At 36.2% G+C, this 22,594-nt stretch overlaps 1 protein-coding gene across 1 annotated transcript in view; it reads left to right on the forward strand.

Moving 5' to 3' along the window:
• The window catches only part of RORB (RAR related orphan receptor B), a 168,410-nt gene extending 163,887 nt beyond the window's left edge, over positions 1–4,523 (forward strand). Inside the window, exon 10 of the mRNA XM_088464081.1 lies at positions 4,368–4,523. Coding sequence (XP_088320207.1) covers positions 4,368–4,523 — 156 coding nt within the window. The remainder of the gene's footprint in view (positions 1–4,367) is intronic.
• The last annotated feature ends 18,071 nt before the right edge of the window (positions 4,524–22,594 follow it).

Raw genomic sequence — 22,594 nt, forward strand, 5'->3', positions numbered from 1 at the left:
TCCTCTTGCTGCCGTTATCTGCCTCCTGTGCAGTGAAGAGGCAGGAAGTGAGCTTTGTCACTTTTGTCCACTTTCAATAAAGTTTGGACAAAAAAAAGTCACTGCTGCAGCATTATGGGGGAGAGAGTCCAGTCTCTGCTCTGCTGCCTGTCATTGCCGAGGGGGTGACTTTTCATTCACCCTCTTCAGCAGCACTAAGTTCACATGGCAGTAGATGCCACCTTCTTTTTAACACTGCAGTTTGTGTACTCTTACCATAATTTGATACAGAGAGTAAGTGCCATAAATTGGATACTTGGCTAGCCAGATGTCTATATAATTCTATCACACAGCATTGTTGGGAGGGTTGTGTGATTTTAGAAAGAGAACACATGCAAGCTTTGCCTGGTCTGTGTAGAGAGGATGCAGTTGAGTAGAATAGACTAAGGAGGTTAACAGGGTGGTTCAGGAATTTGCTAAACTTAACTGAAGAGATGAGTTTTCAGGAAATGCGTCAATGTTTGGAGGGGGAGGGGTCATTATATAGAGTGGGTGCAGCCCAAAAAAGATCTGTAAAGATCAGAAATGGGAGCAGATAATGAGTGCCAATGAGAGATGCTGCAGAGCAGAGGGGGTATTGGGAGATGAGACTAGGTAAGATATGTATGATATAGTGTAATTGATGGCAATGTATTTTAGTAGAAGTATTTTATATTGGATACGGTAAAATACAGGCAACCACTGTAGGGACTGATAGAGTAATTCAGCAGAAAAAAGTGTTTGTCAAAAAAAATTAGTCTATCTGCTATGTTCAAAATAGATGGTAAGGGCTTAAATATGGTTAGTGGAAGACCAGTAAGGAGACAAACTTAAGGTTTCTTGTGGATATTCTGGAAATGTTTTTAAATGTATGTAACAGCAGTAGTAGATTGGCCATAGGTTTTACTGAGAGTTTGCCCAGTGGCCTGATGGCTCAGTAGGCTGCTTATTTGTCTGGTCTGTGTGGCTTAGGTTCTTTGCAACCAGTTGTTTTTTTAAATGGATGGCCTCAACTTAGTTGTGTTTTCTTCGAATGGTAATAGGTGATTGATTGGGTTCTCTATAGCACTAAGGCTGACTGCTAGTGGCTGAAAGTATTGAACAGTGAGAAGGGATCACCAAGCAGGGGACATGTGTGGACACGTAAGGATGTGCAGTAGGCAACTGCAGTATTTAGGAGTACTGTTTATTATATAACTGGTGGGGACATGAATACTTATATACCTCAGCTATAGTATAAGTGTATGGGGTATATTTCCGGTACCCCATTAGTGAGAACCACTGAGAGTGGACACAAAAAAACCTCTGTGATTACACAACTTTCTCTGTTTACACATCACATTATGCTACATACCGAGAACTCCTCAGAACAGATCTCCGATATATAATGCGGCTATGAAGTAATGTTAGTTTAACTGTATAACTTTCATCTAGCAATAGACAGCTCTAATATGGAGTTTGAAAATTAGTGGTTTTATTTTTATATGCTACAGTTCATATTGCAGAGACATACAGTATTCCTACTCTGTACAGAACTTTAAATTGAAGAGAAAAGCCACATTCAGTGTGAGGGTTCCATAGCTGTTGCCACTATTATTTATGAACCTGCCCGCCACTTACTCTCACAAATCCACGTAGAAGTAGGAGACTGTCTGTATTGTATAGTGATTACTAGCATGGTCTTTGCATTGTATGAAGGTAGTTGTGATAATATTAGTATTGCATGGTGGTTACTGGGATGATCTCTGTATTATATGGTGATAACTGGGATGCTGTCTGTATTATATGAGGTTGCTCTCTGTATTGTATATCGGTCACTAGAATACTCTCTGCAGTGGCGTAACTAGGGCAGGGCGAGCGGGGTACGTGCCCTGGGCTCCGTGGGACCGGCGGCATGGGGGGGCGCCATCGGCCATGGTACCAGCCCGCCCTAGTTAGCCAGTGTAGCGCCGACCGCAGCGAGTGCGGTCAGTGCTACACATTTACACAGGACCGGTGCTAGGCTTCCAGCACCGGTCCTGTGCTGCACAGCTGAGCCCCTTCCCTCCCCCTGAGTGCTTGCCCAATAGCGCCAGGAGGAGGGTGGCAGGCGGACTCAGACTGTACTAACACACACATCGCCGCCAGCACGGCAGTGATGTGTGTGTTATTCAGCAGCCAATGAGAGTCAGACAGACTCTCATTGGCTGCTGCTGCACACACATCCTCCGCCAGCACTGGCGGAGATGTATGTGAATCAGCAGCCAATGAGAGTCAGATAGACTCTCATTGACTGCTGCGTGCCCACTGCAAGAGCCGGCTCCCTTCCGGCTCCTGCAGTGGGTAATGGGAGAGATGTCATGATGGCATGACGTCTCTCCCATATTGCAGAGCGCGCTAGCCTGGGAGGACTGACGTGCGGTGGCGGGAGCAGTGTCCGGAGCAGGAGCATGGATTCAGGTAAGTGTACTTTTTTTTTTTTTTTTTTTGTAACTTGTGTGTCTGCACTACAGGGGGGGGGGCGACTTCTACTGTGGTCACTATTACTGGGGGGGGCTGCTACTACTGGGGACACTATCACTTGGGGGGGCTGCTACTTCTGGGGGCATTATCACTTGGGGGAGCTGCTACTACTGGGGACACTATTACTGGGAGGGCTGCTACTATTGGGGACACTATTACTGGGAGGTCTGCTAATACTGGAGACACTATTACTGGGGGGGGGCTGCTACTACTGGGGACACTATTACTGGGGGGGGCTGCTACTACTTGGGACACTATCACTTGGGAGGGCTGCTACTACTGGGGACACTATCACTTGGGAGGGCTGCTACTACTGGGGACACTATTACTGAGGGGGCTGCTACTACTGGGGACACTATTACTGGGGGGGCTGCTACTACTGGGGACACTATCACTTGGGGGAGCTGCCACTACTGGGGACACTATTACTGGGAGGGCTGCTACTACTGGGGACACTATTACTGGGGGGAGCTACTACTACTGGGGACACTTACTTGGGGGGGAGCTACTACTAGGGGCACTATTACTGGGGGGAGCTACTACTAGGGGCACTGCATCAGGAGGGGGAACGTCAACTGGGGGGGACTACTACTGGTGGCACTATTTAAGGGACTTACTACTAGGGGACCACTACTGGGGGCACTAAATAGGGAGGACTACTACAGGGGGCCCTGTATAGGGGGCACTGGATAGGGGGGATCACTGCTGGGGGCCTGCATAAGGGGGACCACTACTGGGTGCACTGAATGGGGGGCTACTGCTGGGGGCACTATATAAGGGGATTACTACTAGGGGACCACTTCTGGGGGCACTAAATAGGGAGGACCACTACAGGGGGCCCTGAATAGGGGGATCACTGCTGGGGGCCTGCATAAGGGGGACCACTACTGGGGGCACTGCATGGGGGGACTAATGCTGGGGCACTATATAAGGGGTTTACTACTAGGGGCACTGCACTGGGGGAACCACTACTGGGGGCACTAAATAGTGAGGACCACTACAGGGGACACTGTATAAGGGGCACTGGATGGGGGGGTCACTGCTGGGGGCCTGCTTAAGGGGGACCACTACTGGGGGTACTGTATAAGGGGCACTACTATGGGCCTGCATAAGAGGGACCACAACTGGGAACATTGCATACTGGGGGTACTGTATAAGGGGCACTACTGGGGTTAAGGTGCATATGGAAAGTAATGTGATGATAAAGGGGTGTGTCATGCTGACACACCCCATTTTTAAGTGACCACGCCCATTGTCACCGACCGCGTCCTTGGCGCGCACACATAGTAGGGGGGGTCCATTTTTACATTTGCCCTGGGCTCCAAATACCCTAGTTACCCCACTGACTCTCTGTATGGTATTATATGCTGCAATAGACTCAATTTTCTATTTTTGTGATTAGAAAGTTAATTGTTATATGGCACACTATTGCTCACTTTGAGACATCTTCATTGTGGACCCTAATCAACAAAAGGTTGTATTAGAAGACAAAAGATGCCTCTTACTTTGGTCACATAAGCACCAATAGCGCACAAATATCAGTGGATTGGCTCAATAGCAGCGCACATGTTGCCAAGAAATGAAAAATCAATGAGGCCATATATGATCGAAATGTGATGTGCAGACTGACTGTTTTCATCTGGTCTTCTGCAAACTAACTAACAGACCTTAATATAAATCCAGTCTGTGGGCTCAAGTCAAATTGGGCAACTGGCGCTATAGCTTTGCACTTTGGCTGAACATCAGATATGCTCTTGAGTTTATGGGTTTTACATAAGCCTCGAAATTTCTTGAAAATTTTGTCTGAATGGTATGTAATTTTAATCAACTTTTTCATTTCTTTACAGTTAATAGCCAAGATACCAAACATAACTGCACTCTGCAACTTACATGGAGAGAAGTTGCAGGTATTTAAACAATCTCACCCAGAAATAGTGAATACACTGTTCCCTCCATTGTATAAAGAGCTATTTAATCCTGACTCAAGCACTGGCTGCAAGTGAAGACAGTGGGATTTTTAATATAGCTATGGAATGCATCACTATTAGACAAAAGAAATGTGCTCAAAAGGACTAAAGAAAACCACAAAAGGAACAAAAACAAACATCACTACAGCAGCACTAGGAATGTCCTGCACTTACTAGAAATATTTTTCACCGCTACAGTTTGAAGAATGTAAATATGCACCTCTGAGTGGGGCTCTCTTTTCTTCTTTATTAACTGTTTGATTTTCCTTTGGAACTGACCATTTAACACTTTTTTGCCAGAGGCTACTGTGGAAAATTAAAGGTATTGCAAAGTCATCTAGTAGCCGAACCATTATCTTAATATATAGGACACTGGGTGTATTTACTTTTTTTATATATATAATTTGAGAGACAGCAATTTATAGAATTTTATTGTAGATATCAACAAGAGCATATACTTCTACAGTATTACTCTTTCTGGATTACTGTTTCTATTCCAATTTAAGTGAATTTGACTTATTTCTATGTTTTAGATGCATGTTTAGTTGAAAACGGGATATATATATATATATATATATATATAATTATATATATATATATGTCAGCTGATGCACCTTTGCTGTGGTGTAATACTATACTTACACAAAAACTTTTCTAGTTTTCTTTTTGTCTTTTATTGACAATGTTGTGTTTTTTTCCTTTGAATTTCTATATTTAATTTATGTGTGGGCAATCAAGTTTAACCAACGAAGCCATTGTTTGAACAATAATTGCCAATTTAATGTATACCTACGAAATGGTAAAAAAAAATAATGTCACATTGGGTTATGTACAGTATAAAGCATGCCAGGTGTGTAATGTAATGGTTTAGAATGACACAACACTCTCATACAGAAACAAATATTCTTCCACAAAAGACCATTTACATGAAATTAAAATGTCATACATATTATTGTAAATCGAAAACTAATAAGATATTGTTTTTGAAAAAGAAAAGAAAAAAATATTTTTATTGAATTGTTCATGGTATGTATCTTTGTACTTCAGATATACAGCTGTCCCTATAATGTAATAACAAAAATCATTGCATTGATGGTAGGAGTCAGGCAAATGTTTTATGGGGGGTAGTTTGTCATTAGCTTAGCTTGATTAGATGTTACACAAGTTAAGTTTGCTGTGTTTAGGCTAAGTTACAAAACAAACACAAAGTATATATATAATTCAAAATTATTGTAGCGCAAGATGCTGCAAATTCAATTGAGAGTCTTTGGAGCCCTAGATTTGTTGCAATTTTTGAGAACTCATTATTAAATCTTTATAATGAATAATGCAGTAATATCATAGGCAGCATAAATAACTACAGTATGTAGGAAGCAGCTATTTTCCATCAACCACAAAGCAATATGTAGCTACTAACATACCCACTATAGATTCTAAATACAGGCTGTTTGAAAAATGACATTTAGGAGCTGATTGGTTGGCACTTTATCTCTCTCCACTTTATGTATCTCTAAACTTTGATAATTACCCCACCCCCCTAAGATGGAAATGTATCAAACCCTCTAAAGAGTGGATAAGTGGAGAAGTTGCTCATAGCAACCAATCAGCTTCTAGTTAGCATTTAAGTAGATTAAGTACAAATGATAGGTAGACGCTGATTGGTTCACTCTTTAGAAAGTTTGATACATCTCCCTGAAAAGTGGCCTAAATGTGTTTCTAATCCACTATTGTTATTTTATAAATTGTCATTATTGTGAAATGTCAGAACAGTTATTATGGATACAGTTGTGTACAATAAGCCCATAACCCTTCTTACTGCCATAAACAGAAAAAATGCCTAGTTAGTTCATGGAAACTTTAATTCTCCTACAATGCAGACAAAAGAATGATCATTAAACCCCCATCATAAGAAATTTGGGTTTAACCATGCAAATAGTTACTAAATTTACCAGGTAATTTTGTCCAAAGAACCTTCATTTTAATAGCAAATGTACGGTAATATAATAGAAATTGCTATTGTACAACAAAGCACATTGCAATGTTTCTCTTTACCCTTACCTACATTTGTGCTTAACATTTTTCTGACACCACATTTTACTTGGATTCCCTTTATAAATATACATTTCAATAGCATATAAAAGATGGCAACTACAGATGTGTCCACGCCCATCTTTGCCGCTGATGCATCAAGCTTGCTCACGCATTGCGCCATACAACTTGCCACGCATGCGTACGTCACAGTATGCCAGGCCGCGACAGCATTCACACCATTCGATCTTACGGATCTTGGAAGAGAACAAGATGATTCGTGGCATATGTACATCAGCAAATCACAGATGCAGCAAAGATGAGTGTTGGAACAACTGTATACCATTTGCAATTCTGGACAATGTAGAATGAACACTGCAACAAAATAAGTGATGGTTGATGCTCAAGAGTATTCAAACAATAAACAAGTCATTTATGGTATGGGATCAAATTCAATTATCTTTGATATTGTACCGCATGAGGAAAAGGATTGCAGCCTTGAGCTTTAACACCCGGAGCTATTTAATTACATGCCCTTTTCCTTGCACTGTAAATCTGCGGCTAACGCACGTTAACCCATAGATTCTGGGACAAGTACCCAGAGCTATGGGTTAACGCTTTTGTGGCAGCAGAAAGCCCAACTTAATGCAGATTTTTGTTGGAGCCTTAGGAGGAGGTGAACAGAAATCTGTGTTAAGTGCAGCATGTGGGCCTATCACAGACAGTAATTGAATAGCCCTGGACATGCATCGTGGCTAATCCTCTCTTCAAGTATAACTGAATTCAGCCCATAGTGTTTATACTTGAATAACCTGAAATAGTGATAATTTACAAATAAAACAATATCCTGACATAACATTACAGCAGGCTGCACAGTACTGTATTTTGTATATTACTACAGGAGCAATAAAAATGCAAGTTACTGGGAATATGCAGCTTTCCTGATGTGAACTATCACTATACCATACAATCATGTTCAAAAATAATTCAAGTAAAATTATTAGCTATCATATATACCTGTATCCAGGCCAATGTAAAGTAATGAGTCATTGTGCACTGTGCATCCTGTTGTCATACAACCAGTTTCCCTGTTCCTTTATTTCACGGTGACATGATTTCTGTTACACAACCAGCCACCCTAACAAGTAATAACATACTTCCCAGCATTCAAAGACAATGAAATCAGAAGGAAATAGGCCATGACCCAAATCCACATAGACCATGTCCCAGATTTGTCCAGTAATGGCCACGATCAACCCAGCCACACATATACCCACAAAATATAGACCATGGGTTATTTGCATTCGGCCTTTAATACAAAGATGGAAGTATAAATAAGTAACATACTATTCAAATGCTTCCAGTAAATGCTGCATATCTATCCTGTATTCCCAAGACAGTCCACTAGATTTACTATGGTAAATCTTGGTCTCAGATGCTCAGTTATTGCTATTGCACCTAAAATAACAATTACAGTAGACACAATTCCCTATATCTAATTGACTCCATTTGTGAACAATAAAGGGATTATAATGTAACAATATTGGACTGAGCAATCGCAGTGCCACAGGGGTGTATTTGACACATACATGAACCATGATCACATTTGACATACAGGAGTAACAAGAGCTTGCCCTTGAGGTGGGGAGGTCAATAGACATACTTCATTTCTACAATGTTTTTAGTGTAAACGCTAGCCTGTGTGGGGTCATTAGAACCAGAAAACTGATAGTTAAAACATGTATTTGACACTGGGTAATCAGCTTAAACTGCCATTGTAAGACTATTGTAAAATAAATTTGTAAAAAAAAAAAAATACTGACATTTAAAAATTTGCTTTATGGAGATTTAAAACTAATTTACCTTCATGAGGATGTACTCATGAGGACATGATACATTCTAAGCAGTAATTTTGATTTCAGAAGACACGTATTTAGTTACAAGATAACATGTTATACAATCTTCAAATAATATAACAAGCCGTTTAAAAGTACATTTAAGTACTTTGTATTTGTTTCTTGAATTATGGCTCTTTTTTTTCTATCTAAAGTTCTGTTGAAAAATGTGTAATGCCTATTGATTTTGACAATTCCAAGTAAGCTAATTGTCTAAACAGTTACTGTATAGACAGATGTAAACCACTTGTTCATTTACAGCAAGGGTCTAATCCTTTTAAGCGTAAATGTCACTTCTGTGAGCTCTTTGTTTGAAAAATTAACTCCAAGAGTCATATTCCCTGTTTATGGAAGATTACTTTGCAGATTGTTAGAACCTCAGGGTAATAGAACATTGGTCAATTAAAGCATGTTGTTTAACAGTTCCCAAACATACAGTACAGTATATATATTTATTAGACACTATAATTATGTACTATATGGCATCTATTCATTATGCTTTTTAAGGGAATTAGCGCAGCACTGGTCTCCATAGTAATATAAAATATCTCTTTTGAAAATTGATGCTTCAAGTATACCTTTTAACTTACAGTGAGTAAATACAATAACAACAATAAAAACTTTATTGCGAACGCATATTCTAGAAAATATATAATTCTTAAAAAATGTGTTTATTTGAAGAACATCTAGACCTGTGTTGTGTAAATCTCATTTTCCTCTTTTAACATTTGCCACCATTTTTATCTTTTTAAAAACTGTGTTGCAATTAAGATAACACATTGTAGTGATCTCTACTATGAGAAACTATAATACTGTGTTCAGCCATGTTACTAAGGCTAACACGGTACGACTTAAATGGATGATATGAACGATAACGATATAGATTATATCGTTAACGTTCATATTGTGCATTTTTCAGCCACTAATGACCTGCGATGCGCGGGCACGTATGGTCGATATCGACCATCGCCTGTGCATGCAGGCCAACCTGGTCGATATCGATCAGGTTACTATAGGGTCGTTATAATCGTTGGTGAGTACATGGTGTACTGGGGATCTATATCAATTGTCCAGCACACCCGGGAGATCAAACAACTATATCATTATTGTTTTCGATCGTCCTGTGTATACGCACCATTAGTACTCACTGGAGATAATACATACATGTTATTAGCATTTTAACACTAGTACAATGTATGTAATTGAGTTTAAAAACATTATGTTTTTACTTCCATTCTCTGTGCATTTTTATGAAAGCATTTTGTTACATTCACTTGTATTTATCACAATTAAACACATGGAATAGACTAAATGATCTATAATGGCCTCAAAAACGATAGTAACAAACTTATGCAAAGGTGAAATGCATGGTTACTGTATGAGACCAGAGATTGCTGGAAAGATGTTGCCCCTCACTCACACGCCTATATCGCCATTCTAAAAAACAGTTTCAATCCTTTGATAGATACTGTGTCAAATACTTATAATAATGTTACGACGCATTAAACAAATTTACACTATATTTTCCCAATGGTTGTGTGTAGACAAGATAGAGAGATGTCCTACTTTTTCTTGTTAACACCTCTGTCTCAGTAACATTTTAGGTTCAGAATGACAATCACTACTTAATGCAGAAGTTGTACTGCTTACCACTCAGGGATGTTAGTTTCTAGATAATATCAACTGGAACTAAGGACCTTTGTAACAGGAAAATGACACATTTTACAATTCCTGAAATAGCACAGATCTCATAGTCACACTTGCTTGAGTTTGCACAGATCTCATGGTCACACTGGTTGATACAATCCCTGAGTTTGCACAAATACTGATTCTCAATACAAACTGACAATCTTTTTATTTTCATTAGATTTTCTGTGACTACCTTTTATATTTTGTATTTATTACTGTTAGAGTATTGAATCCACCTTGCACTATGTGGCACATGTGAAGTAGTTTTATATTTTACAGTCTTTGGTGAAATTGCACCATCATAATTTCTCAAACAAAACCTAAGGAGCAATTTTCATATAATCATATCATGCAGTAAATAAAATATACCGTATACAGCATATATTCATATATACATGTGGTACTGTAGGTGATAGACATATTTAAGTTTGTTTGCCTTCACAGTCTGTAATATACAGTACCCATCCAATAACATTCTCACAATTAACTGCCAATAATAAGTTCTGAAACTCATAGCAATTGAACTGCCTGCAACCATTATACCTCTTATAAATTTAAAAAAATGTAATAAACTGTCTAGTTACTCAGGTAACTAGGTATCAAAGGAGCTGCTAATAGCAACCAATTAGCTGCGAATCAAGTTTTATAAATGAGCGATGTGACAACTTGGTTCAGAATGGATTGCTTAGAATGCACTAAAGCATAATGGAAATCATGTGATGCTAGTACTTTCTTGTGAAGAGATCCATAAGAAACTATGCAGCACCTTCCATTGTTACATTCCTTTTCTTAACTTTTCTTAACCCTTACTTTGCAGTTTGATTGCAGTGCTGGGTAGGTATAGACTAGACTCAATCACAAATGAACTCAAAGAAACTGCTAAATTACTCCCATGGGTGTAACTACCATAGGTGCAAGGGGCGCAGCTGTTTTGGGGCTCTGAGCTGAGGGGAACCCATCTTCCCTGGCAAAGTTACATGTGTTATATATATTTTTCACCATCGGATGGTACATAGCGGCCCTTACAAACTTTTGCTATGGGGCCATTAAATACAGTTACGCCCCTGATTACTCCATTTTTAGAATGTCACTGTTACTGATCATCAGTAGCGTTCTCTGCATAAATGTACATTTACATATATTAATCCTCCTTATTACACCACCGTAATGGCAGTTTTTACCTGTGTTTTAAGCTGATAGTATAAAGAGGGAGTAGTTTATCTAAAAAAAAGGGTATACATTCATAATGTTGATTATGATGTACTAGGTTTAGGGTTAGAAGTAGGTTTAGGGTTATGGTTAGAGTTATTATCAGGCTTTTTCACCTCTGGAATGGATCGCTGCATGTTCGACATGCCACCTGTTTACCACATTCACAATGTGGTCATGTTGTCAATGTCGACATGCCATGTGACCTCCTGTCCATGTTCTCATTCTTAACTGTGAGAAATTCTACCACACCCAAAGTAAGTTACATCTATCCAACTAATTCGTGTATTTGGGACCATTTTATGCAATAGTTCTACACTAACACAGCCAGTCTACCTGTAGGAGATCTCAAAAAACTGTCCCACAGTATTGTCACTGGCTGGAGTACTAGGGGTATCTATACTATTTAAAACTGATGAAAGTCGATCAACATCAATCCACATCACTGCTGTGTTTCCAGGGCTAAATCACACATGTACTAATACTTAAAAAATAAATGTATGATTTAGTCCCAGAAACACAACATAGATGTTGATTGATTTTGATCAATTTTCATTTATGTTAAATCGATCAAAATTGGCCTTTATTAAATATACCCCCTAGAATTGGCATGCCAAATTGATATTCTCAGTTGTCAGTGACATGCACAAGATTAAGGGGGGTATTTATCAAAGACTGGAGAGAGAGAAAATTGTGAGAGATAAAGCACTAACCAATCAGCTTCTAACTTACATTTTACAAGCTGTGTTTGAAAAATGACAGTTAGGAGCTGATTGGTTAATACTTTTTCACTCACAATTTTATCTCTCATCAAGCTTTAGTACATAGACCCCCTATGTTCACAGAATAATGCAAGTCACAGCTACCTCATCTAAGATAAAAAAGCTAGACAAGAAACCATGACTAGAAATACAATAGTTTCCTCAAAAACCAACTACACACCATTATGATGTGTGCCAATACTTGCAAGGTCAATTCAAAAAGTTCCAAACAAATTACTATGTAATAAAAATGTAGCACATTTATCATGAATTAGATCCATCTAACAGGTGCTAAGTCAAAAATATAGGAATTTAGTGAAGAGATGAGTTTTGAATTTCAGCATGTTCCTCTCGATAATAATTATCCAAATTCACTGGAAATAAGAATTGTATTAATCATACATGCTAGATAACCTGCAAACATAATATAACTTCCATTTACAGATCAGCTATTTATGCATAACAAACTGTAATTAGCTAAATAAATCTGAAGTACATTGTCATACTACTCAAATTGTCCATGAAATAATAAGATTAACCTTTTCTTTTGATAGGTCGATGGAAGTTTATTTTTCACCCTATCACTCAAATGCCATATACATTACTCACCAAAAGTACCAATTAATGCAATATTGTAATGGAGTTCAGCCATGACCATTAATCTGGACCTGTCTATATTAGAGATATTGAGTCACGGTTTAATGAACCTCACCTATAAAGGCATTCCTGTCTGAACACAAGGAAGCTAATCAGAGTATACATGCCCTGTTTTACAGCGACATGTTATCCTATAAAAGGCTTCTAAAGCAATTTGAATAATACTGCACATACATTACACTCAATGCATGCACTTGGTGAATGTATCAGAAAACACAAAATGGTGGAGAGTGGTTGGCATCATTTATACATACTGTAGTTTGCACTGTTTGAATTCAATGGCTCGTAATTGTGCTTTAAGATGGTTAAACACAGCAGCAATAATTGTAAATGCACAGTACCAACTTGTTAAAATTGTGGCTATGTATGCTGTCTTTTGTAATTTTGTGTAAAGAATACCTGCCGCTTTTTATTTTTTAATTAAATGAATGATTAACAAAATAACTCCTTTGTTTCAGAAAATCCACATTAAGGTCAGACTTATACGCATATTTTAGGCCTCGGTATAATTAATTTATCCTCTTCTCCACTTTACTATCTATTTGTTTTCTCCTGTCTGAAGTAGCAACCTTCAAATGGATTATAAAGAAAGCAAGGACAGATGGGAGGCTACAGAGTGCAGACGATACCTTAAAGGCTGCTCTGCCTTAAAACCCAGCTCATAAAAATCACTTGTATCTGTCTTGATTAGACTTTGAGCTTAGCAAATCGGAAGCCAGAGGATTATTTTGTCAGCCTCTTTGGGGAATAAAATGCAATTCAATGTACTCCTTTTCTAAACCAATCAATATATTAAATAATTTAGTTTTTGAAGAATATGAAAAGCAATTGTATTTAAAGGTTGTTACCATTATTAGCAAGGAATTGTAAGTGCTATGGAACTGTGAAATACAGAGGTAATCTGAGTTAATATTTATATTAAATGGATTGTCCACCTTCAGGTGACTTTAATATTGGGATATAAATGTCCTACTGCAACTTGTATTAAATATAACCCTTTATATCTACTACTGTGATTTCCAGTTATATATCTAAACTAGCTGCTGCCTGCGGCTTTGCCCACAATGAAATTGCTTTTGACAACATTTTTTGTTATTTGAGGTGCTATAGTTGTATTGCTTTGCATAGCGGCCCTGTCGCGGAAGTGGCCCACATAACCAGCACTGCTATACAGACTGGTGGCAGCAGTGCCTTCATCCACAACTCACACCAATGTCACTGTGTGCCCTGTACACAGACTGCTATGTAGCCTATCTTATTCAAGTGAACGTGGGCCCAAAACACATCTCCCCCCACACTTACTGGCCGTGCATGGAGCCACACCTATCCCTTGCATTGATGATGTCAATAAATGTTGTTGTTGTTATTGCTCTGCTTTACCTTTTCAGATCGAGATGAAACAAAGTGCAGTTTATTTCTAGGAGTTTCCACTGCAGTTTTCATGGAAATCAGTTCACGTAGTTTTTGCGCCAACTAAGAACAGACAGACACAATGTTCTTATTATATTAGTATAGATATAAATATCTATTAAATATCATATAGATGTTTATTTTTGTTGCCCTGGCATATATCACAGCTCCAGTAGCCCTCTGCATTTAATAAAAGTTTTTCAGAGGTCAACTTTGAAAACCAAAAGTATACTATGTCTGATTATATAAATGCATGACTAAGAACATTACTAGGAACACAGAAATAACTGGGAAAGCAGTTTGTAAAATTACTAATTTTACTTAGTAAAATTTGAAAGATGGTATGCCGAGTCCAATTAAATAAAGTCATCTAAAGGTGGAATACCCTTTTTAAAGCATTTGGTGATAAGGTTGTGTTTGTGATATTACCCAATCTACAGTATATACTTGAGACATATATTTGGAATTTGTTACTGTAAGCAAAAAAATGCATTAAGCGCATAAGTTAAAACGACGCTATTGTGCGTTTATTTATACTTTTCCTTTCTGTTTGCATTTACTATGACTCATTTAGTAACACTGCATGCAGGTGCATCATTTTCACTCAAGCACAACAACCAATAAAGATTTAGCTTGTTTTTGTCTAGTGCAAATTAGGTAATGAAAGCAAGCATGTCTGTGATCGATTTATATGGCAAGAGTACCTAAATGCAAAATTAATAAATAAGCCCTACTGATTGTAAGACATTTCATCAACTTGCAACTTACTATACAGGCATAAGAGTTTAACTAGAAGGTTGTGCCTTTCCCACTACATTTATTCAATACTATGTAAATTAATTTTAATTAATTTATAGATCATGCATTTGCTGAAAGCACAAATTTGATAGTATTTATGGTCCCACCAGCAAGTTTTATTAATTAAAATGCTTATTTGTTGATGTAAAGTTTAAATAAAGATGTTTTGTGAGTAATTATTTTTATATTTTAGTATTAAAAATAAATGATCGGGGTTGTCCAAAACATGATTTATGAATCTTGTACAACAGGACCGCGTCCTGGGAAAATGTAGCCCAATTGATTTAAAGAATAATTTACACAATATTATTATGGACACTACATCTGCAAATCTGTGAGATGTTTTCTATTTTGCTATTTAAGACAGTGTAACTATAAACTATAAAGGAACATTTTGAATTTCAGAAAACAGAACAGTTATATAACGTATATAAACTCATATTCTCAATAGCTTCCTTTTCACATAACCTGTGATTAAAACATTTGCATTTTTCAAACACTGGCTTGTTTTTACTACTCAGTGTTTGCAATTGACAAAAGAACTCTGGGCTTTTGTAATATTTACATATTAATATTAAAGTGACCATTCTGTTTTTAGTGCTGGATTAACCATTAATAAACAGGTTCACTGGCTCTGAGCCTCTAGCACCAAAGAGATTTTACTACAGCAATAATATGTGGTATTCATCATGGGACTATTTGGTCTATGAAAAGGAAGACATTTATAAACTTTAATCTACTTCATCTTGTATGGTATTGTTAAGTCCTGTTTTATGACTATTTAATGTAGATTACTCGAATGTACATTAATAGTGCATCCTACATCTTCTTATATTGTCAAAATAAACATTTAAAATGTAAAAACTGTTTTTAATAAATCAAGACAAATTGTACCATTCTACATTATACCAGCAATTACAGAGTATGGGTGTAAGCAATATTTACAAGGATAATGGTAAGATCTAAAATGTTATGGGTCATAGCAGCTTTTATTTTGCATCTTAATACATATATTGTACAAATGAATACTGTACAAAGTAATTATTTTAATTATCAACCATGAAGACTTTTACCAACACCAATGAGAAAAGCTATGGATAATTCAATTAAACTGTCATATTAATGGTGGTAAATAAATAATCCTCTGTTTAAAAATACAGATCTACAGAATGTTCTTTCTTCTAGTACTAGTCCAATGCACCAAGGCTATGACAGAATGTTGTGACAATGCTGTTGATTATTCCGACTAATGACTGGAGCAATGTTCCACTCTGTATAGAGGACAATACAATAAACAATAATGTGCTACTGTAGGGTGTGGTATATTTTGTTGACGTTCAAAATGTCAACATTTCCATGTGGTCATAATGTTGACATGTTTATAATGACAACATTAACCATGTCAATATTCATCACGATGACACTGATGTGATGCCGACCTTGTTGTAATTGTGCTTTTAGTCTAATTCTAACTCTGTCCTTAATGCTAACCCTAACCTTAACCCTAACTCTAATAGAAATGTTAATATTTCCAATGTAGACATTAATGACATCAACATTTTAACCATGTTGACATAATCAATGTTGACTTTCTGCTGTCGACATTGTCACTGGAGACATTCTGACTGCATACCATTGTACATTTCCATCAACAGAAGCTAACATTGTAAGGTTTCTACAGATTTAGGAGCACATTATATAAAAGAGGAGTAATTTGCTCCTAGAATAAATCATATTGCAATGGAAGTGGTGTAAATGCATTTATTTATTTTCTTTTTCTGCAGGCTGGAAAAATACTGGCTACTTTTGCATGTACCCTGTAACAATCAAATACTGGACAGCTTTGTTTTTAAATGAGATAGGACACACCCTTCAAAACCTTAATTCTGTTTGCACATTTAAAATCTTCCCACCTGCAGTGCAACATGGTTTTGCCAAGTTGTCAATTGCTCCTTTTTTGGTCCTTCTTTCATTTACTCCTTTTTTTGATTTGTTCCTAACTCTTTATTAGCACCTACTTGTCCCTAGTTGTCAATTGCTAATTTTTTGCTCCTTTTTTTATTTACTCTTTTTTTATGTGTTCCTCACTCTGCAATAACCCCTACATGATAATTTTTTGTAATTTCTTAGTAAGCAGTAAATCCTAACAAAACAGGTGCAGAATCTGAGTTTGCTTGTCATATGAATCGGTTCTAGTCAATGACAAGTGTATCTCTTCATTTATTACAAAGCAGGATATTTTCACCAGTATTGCGGTGCATGGTGTATAGATAATGTATTTGTTTGTGCCCTAATTTATAACTACAATATTATTTCATTGGTGTTTTAGCTGAAATGTTTTCCTTTTCTAAAAATGTATCATCATTGATGTAGATTATGGTGGGATCAAAAGTCAGAACATCAGCATTTAAATAATTAAAATAATTTACCAAATGGATCAGTTATTTAACTCATTTAAAATGTATTTATGTGCATAAAATAATCAAATATATTTGCACTAACTTTTTTTCCTGAGGGAATTATGGTAAGCTTATTTACATAGCTGTACCCTAAAGCCATATTTGATATTTACCAAAATAAAGCTAGATACATTGCAATGATAATGACAGTGATAATGATGAAGATGGTGATAATATAGTATTCAATTAGAAGCTGGTATTAGAGTGTTAAAAACATATATATGACTAATGCAGGTAAAATGTATTACTATGTTAATGTTCACATATATATATATATAAACAAGGGTAGCAATATTGTTATTAAAATATATCTACTTTTACCATAACTATAAAAAGTCAGCTTTGTCAAATTTGTATAGTAAAATCAATTAACATAATATAATTTATTTGCTTACAAATATCAAACTGCTGCACATATCTATTATAAACACATTGATTCCGCATTATAAATGTTATCATTATTGTATGTTCTTTTTCCAATTCACAAAACACTCTCTATAAAATGACATTAAAGAAGTATATATAAAAGAACAGGTAAATTCATTGTTCATCTAAAAAACAAAAAAACATACAACTGCCATCTTCATCCTCCTCTACCTAATAGGTTATAACTAGCATTCTGGTATATAAAATACAAAATAGTTATTTCAAATAAATATTTTAGTTATATCATAGATTGCACAAAAAATATCAAGATATGTCTTACTTTTGGTTTTTCATGTAGTGAGATATAAACAATTAACCCCAAAATATACATTACAAGCACTTCAGAAGAAGTCAAAACCTAGTTTTATGATGCAGTGTCTATTACACCGCATTTGCAGTATGCAGTGGTTGGAGCCATTTTATACCACCTGAGGTACCTGAATTGCTTCCCACAGAAACATACAAAAATAAAAGCATGTGGTAATGCTAAGTTATATGTTAAACCCAAGTAATTCCCAGCAATAAAAGGGAAAAGTGAGCATTATCAGATTTCCCCTAAACACCACAAATGTCGACCTGTAGAACACTACAATAATAAGAATATAATAATAAAAAATATTCCTTCAAATATTAGATTTTTCTCAAAATAATTTTAACTTTTCTTGCATTGGAAAATGGTTACATTTATGGCAAGGCTGTGCTTTTATTTATTATTAATATTTTGTGTATTTCCCATAAGGATGATAATAAATGAATATATATTTTAATATTCATGTCTGACATTTTCTCTTTTTGTTGTACATTTCCAGTAGTGAGACAAGATATAAAGGTGCAGACATTTTTACGTCCATGTATTCATGTTCAAAGCTGAGATTTATTTGTCTTCTAATTTATTTGACAAATATTCACAAACAATAAGCTCATGATTTTTTATCAAATTAATTTCCATATTAAATTACTGCCATTAATTCCAGTAATACTAACTTAAAATTTATCATTTTATATATATTTTTTTTAATAATTAGAACTGCACTACAACCACTCCCACCAATTATGATGATATATTTTGAACTATAGTTAATATTTGAAGGTACACTTGCTTCTGAGCAAATGTTTTCATACATGCATCGATAATATGTTTCAAGAAAATTTGTAATCTAAAATGATCTACTAACTACTGTGATATGTAAAAAATAAATAGTTGTCCAAGAATTAGCCAGTTGTTGTATAAATTGTACAGTATGCATGTACTTTTTTTGCACCTTGAATGACCTTAATATACATTTGATTCAAATTAGATCAATCAAATCTAGCAAGTGCTGAGTTCTAAAGCCTTATTATTTTTTACTAATATTTATTTGTAGTGATAGGACTACAGCATTTATTCTATAATGAACACAATACTTGTATATACTTTTAGGTGACCTACACATAGAATAGAAAGCTAATAATAATAACAGAAAGTACTTTTGCTTGAAAATGCAAATGTAGGCATCACAAATATGCATCCGCTGTGGAACTCTTGTGGTACCTCGTAAATAAAAGATGATAATAATAATAATAATAATAATAATAATAATAATGATAATAATACAACTTTTATGAAGACAAGGCCCAAAAACAAAACTTGATGTTTGGCTTTTTTGTAAGGCTTAGTTGGTTAATTTATCTATTTAAACCTGGTGCTATAAAAGCATTAAACTGAATCAAGTACAGTATCTTCTTTGTTATGTTTTTGTTAGAAAATATCTGCACATTTATATCCTATCCTAAATATAGATTTTACTTGCATTGTTTATTGATGGCTTATTTATGTACACCACTTCTTATTTTAAGTGTGATGAGGTTGGAAACATCACGTACTTGGAACTTCAATTGGACCTTAATCCCATTAATTCCAATCACTACTATTCGTTCCTGCTAATAAGGGAGTTTATAGTTGTGATTAACCTCTCCTTTGGATTTATACTGTAGTCAAGATGCTTTTGCACGATGAGCTTCAATACATGACTTACAAAGGATGAAAACACATTGAAACTACAACTCTTGCATCTCAGGATTGCAGATGTTTAGTTACAGTATCTCGGATTCCTGAATACACTTGTATAAAATAACACACCTTAAATCCGCATAATAAAAATGACTCTGTATGTATGTTATGTACAGTGAAAATATTTTTTTTTAGAATATAAATGTAATATAGTGCATTTCTTTCTACTTGCCTGTGTTTGCCTAAAATGGGTAAACACAGTAATGTGATGTATTAAATCTATTTCATATTACCCTTATGTTTATATCTTAGTACTAAAGTCTGCTGTAAGTAAAACTAAGATTGCAGGGTTTTTTTTTAATCTATTCTTTTTTTTCTTAGCCTTTTTTTCATGGAGCATCACTTCAAAAATAAGAGTGATCCATGGTTAATTTAGAATGTAATAGATGTTGTCTATTGTTATGTAAATTATTAGTTTACTGTACTGTTAGCATTCATTATAAAGCACACATGATTTTGAATGTTTTCTGTAAATGACAATCAATGTTCCTTCCTTTAATGCTGATGAAAATTAAAAAAATATATATAAAGCAGACAACGTTGCCTGTGATTATTGCAACGCTTATAAAAATGGGTACATTTTACACAGCGATAATTAAGACATAATGGGGCCCGTGTGTGGATGTCTGTGGGCCCTCTTCCCATGCCGGCACATGCACAAACTATGAAAGAACCTGGTACTGTGCAAGATCTCTGGCAGTAGCTTTAGAAATATGGCACCAGCAGCAAATTTCCTAAGCAAATTCCAGAGAGCTGTGTATGCAGTGGACAGGAGGTAAGTGAAGCAATGGATGTTGTGTGAGCCCCCCTGAACCCAGGGTCCTCTGTGCACCACACACCCTGAAACCCATTATAGATATGACACTGATTTTACAACTGTGTAATACAAGATCATTGTGCCATTGATCATTCATTGTATACTGTATTTCAAGTTACTTATATAGTTACAAATAATATTGGCTCAATTTACCTCAAAATGTGCTCTACGTAGATTTATGTTTAAGAATGTATTTGGTTAATGTGAACAAACTGACCAAGCTTTGTAGTGCAGTGTAGGGTCATTGTACTACAAAACCAGATGTGAATTTATCAAATTAATTTTGCTATAGTGCTAAACCAAGTGACCTGCACTGCAATCCAGTTTGTCCCAGGATCCTGAACAATTTAAGGATTGTAGCTTGGCTACACAAAGGTGTGACCAAACTGTTCACTGACATGGCTGTTTGGCAGTACAGCAGAACAATGAAATTTAAATATGTGGCAGCTTACAGTTAAGCAACTTACTCAATTTATGTCCAAAAGTCTTTAGTTAAGTCAGTCCTATTAGCCTAAAAGTTCTAGAAAAGTTACAGGCTTCCCAAAGGGAACATACATAATAAATTGACGTTGTGCAATTTTAGGATTTCTAAAAATAGTGTACGAAAAGAGCTAGGTGTCTAGACTTTTATTTGGAAGTTTTTGAATCCTATGTGAAACATATTTAGTAAATCAGGGGAATAGACAAAATCCAGGGTGTTTTTCAGAATTTAGCCAAATCTTAAAGTTTGTTTCTGGTTGCTTTTTTGCAAGATTTGGACTAGACGCTCAAGATTTAGCAAACTGAACTCAAATCCGGATTTCAAAGCAGTTTTGTTATGCAAAATTCTAGAAATTCCAATTACTAATAAGATTTTATCATTTAAGCCTTTTACTGCCTAATTTTAATATGCAAATGAGGGTCTGGATTAAGTTTAGTATTTGGCAAAATCATTCAGTGCATCTCTGTAAATCAGTGTAGCTTAAATCAAGCAGTAGACAGTACAAGCTCTTTCAAGGACCTCACATGTGACCCTTAGTTTTAATTAAGTCATTGATATGTAATGTGAAGGGAGAAAAAGAGGAAAGACCTGAGCACTGGTACACAACCTCTCAAATAAAACAAGGGGGAATGATGTTGATGGATATACTACAGTGATCAAAATTATTCATGAAAAATTGTTATGAATGGTTCACGAAGGTGCTTACATGAGAGTAAAATGGAGTATGCAAAAAGTAGAAAAAAAGAGAAACAGTACTTTCCTATTTGGGGCACTAATCCATCAAATAAATTAGTTTATTGAGATATAAAACTTAACTTTTAATGAAAAATTTGTGTAAAATGAGACGAAATCTCACATATAGGACAAAACAAACAAATGTAAATGACAGTAGCATAAATGAGTGGTATCACATCTCTTTGCAGTAAACCATTGAGAAAGCCCCATGTGGTGAAACCTACGTCTGGCAGCCAGAGGGATCGGAGACACTGCCACCGCCCCCTCCCCAGCAACCACACGGCACTTAGCAGCTAAGGTATTTTTTCCTTTTCAGCAGGTGCATTGTGCTCTCACTCCCCCTGCACTGCACCATTGCAACAGGCAGCCGGGGGACTCAGAGTCTCACCCAGTGCACTTTACATTTTTCTCTTATATGGAATTAGGGACTTGGATAGGGACCGCTCACCCCTAGTTCACTGTGCATGGCACAAACTCCGGACAGCAGCACAGACACCCCATTTCTACAATCCTATTATTATCCTTCTGACACTCTCATGACCAACTCTGGCCAGCAACAAGGTAACCTTTAACTTACTAAGGTTTATTGTATTTCTAAATAGCTCAGCTTTGAGGGTTTAATTAATTTCCCTGTTCCTTACTCAGTTCTTCTTATCCAGGCCACACAGCCAGAGCAGCAAGTAACACAGCCT

The sequence above is a fragment of the Taudactylus pleione genome, unplaced genomic scaffold (genome assembly GCF_031769625.1).
Source record: "Taudactylus pleione unplaced genomic scaffold, aTauple2 ptg001573l, whole genome shotgun sequence".
Classification (NCBI taxonomy): domain Eukaryota; kingdom Metazoa; phylum Chordata; class Amphibia; order Anura; family Myobatrachidae; genus Taudactylus; species Taudactylus pleione.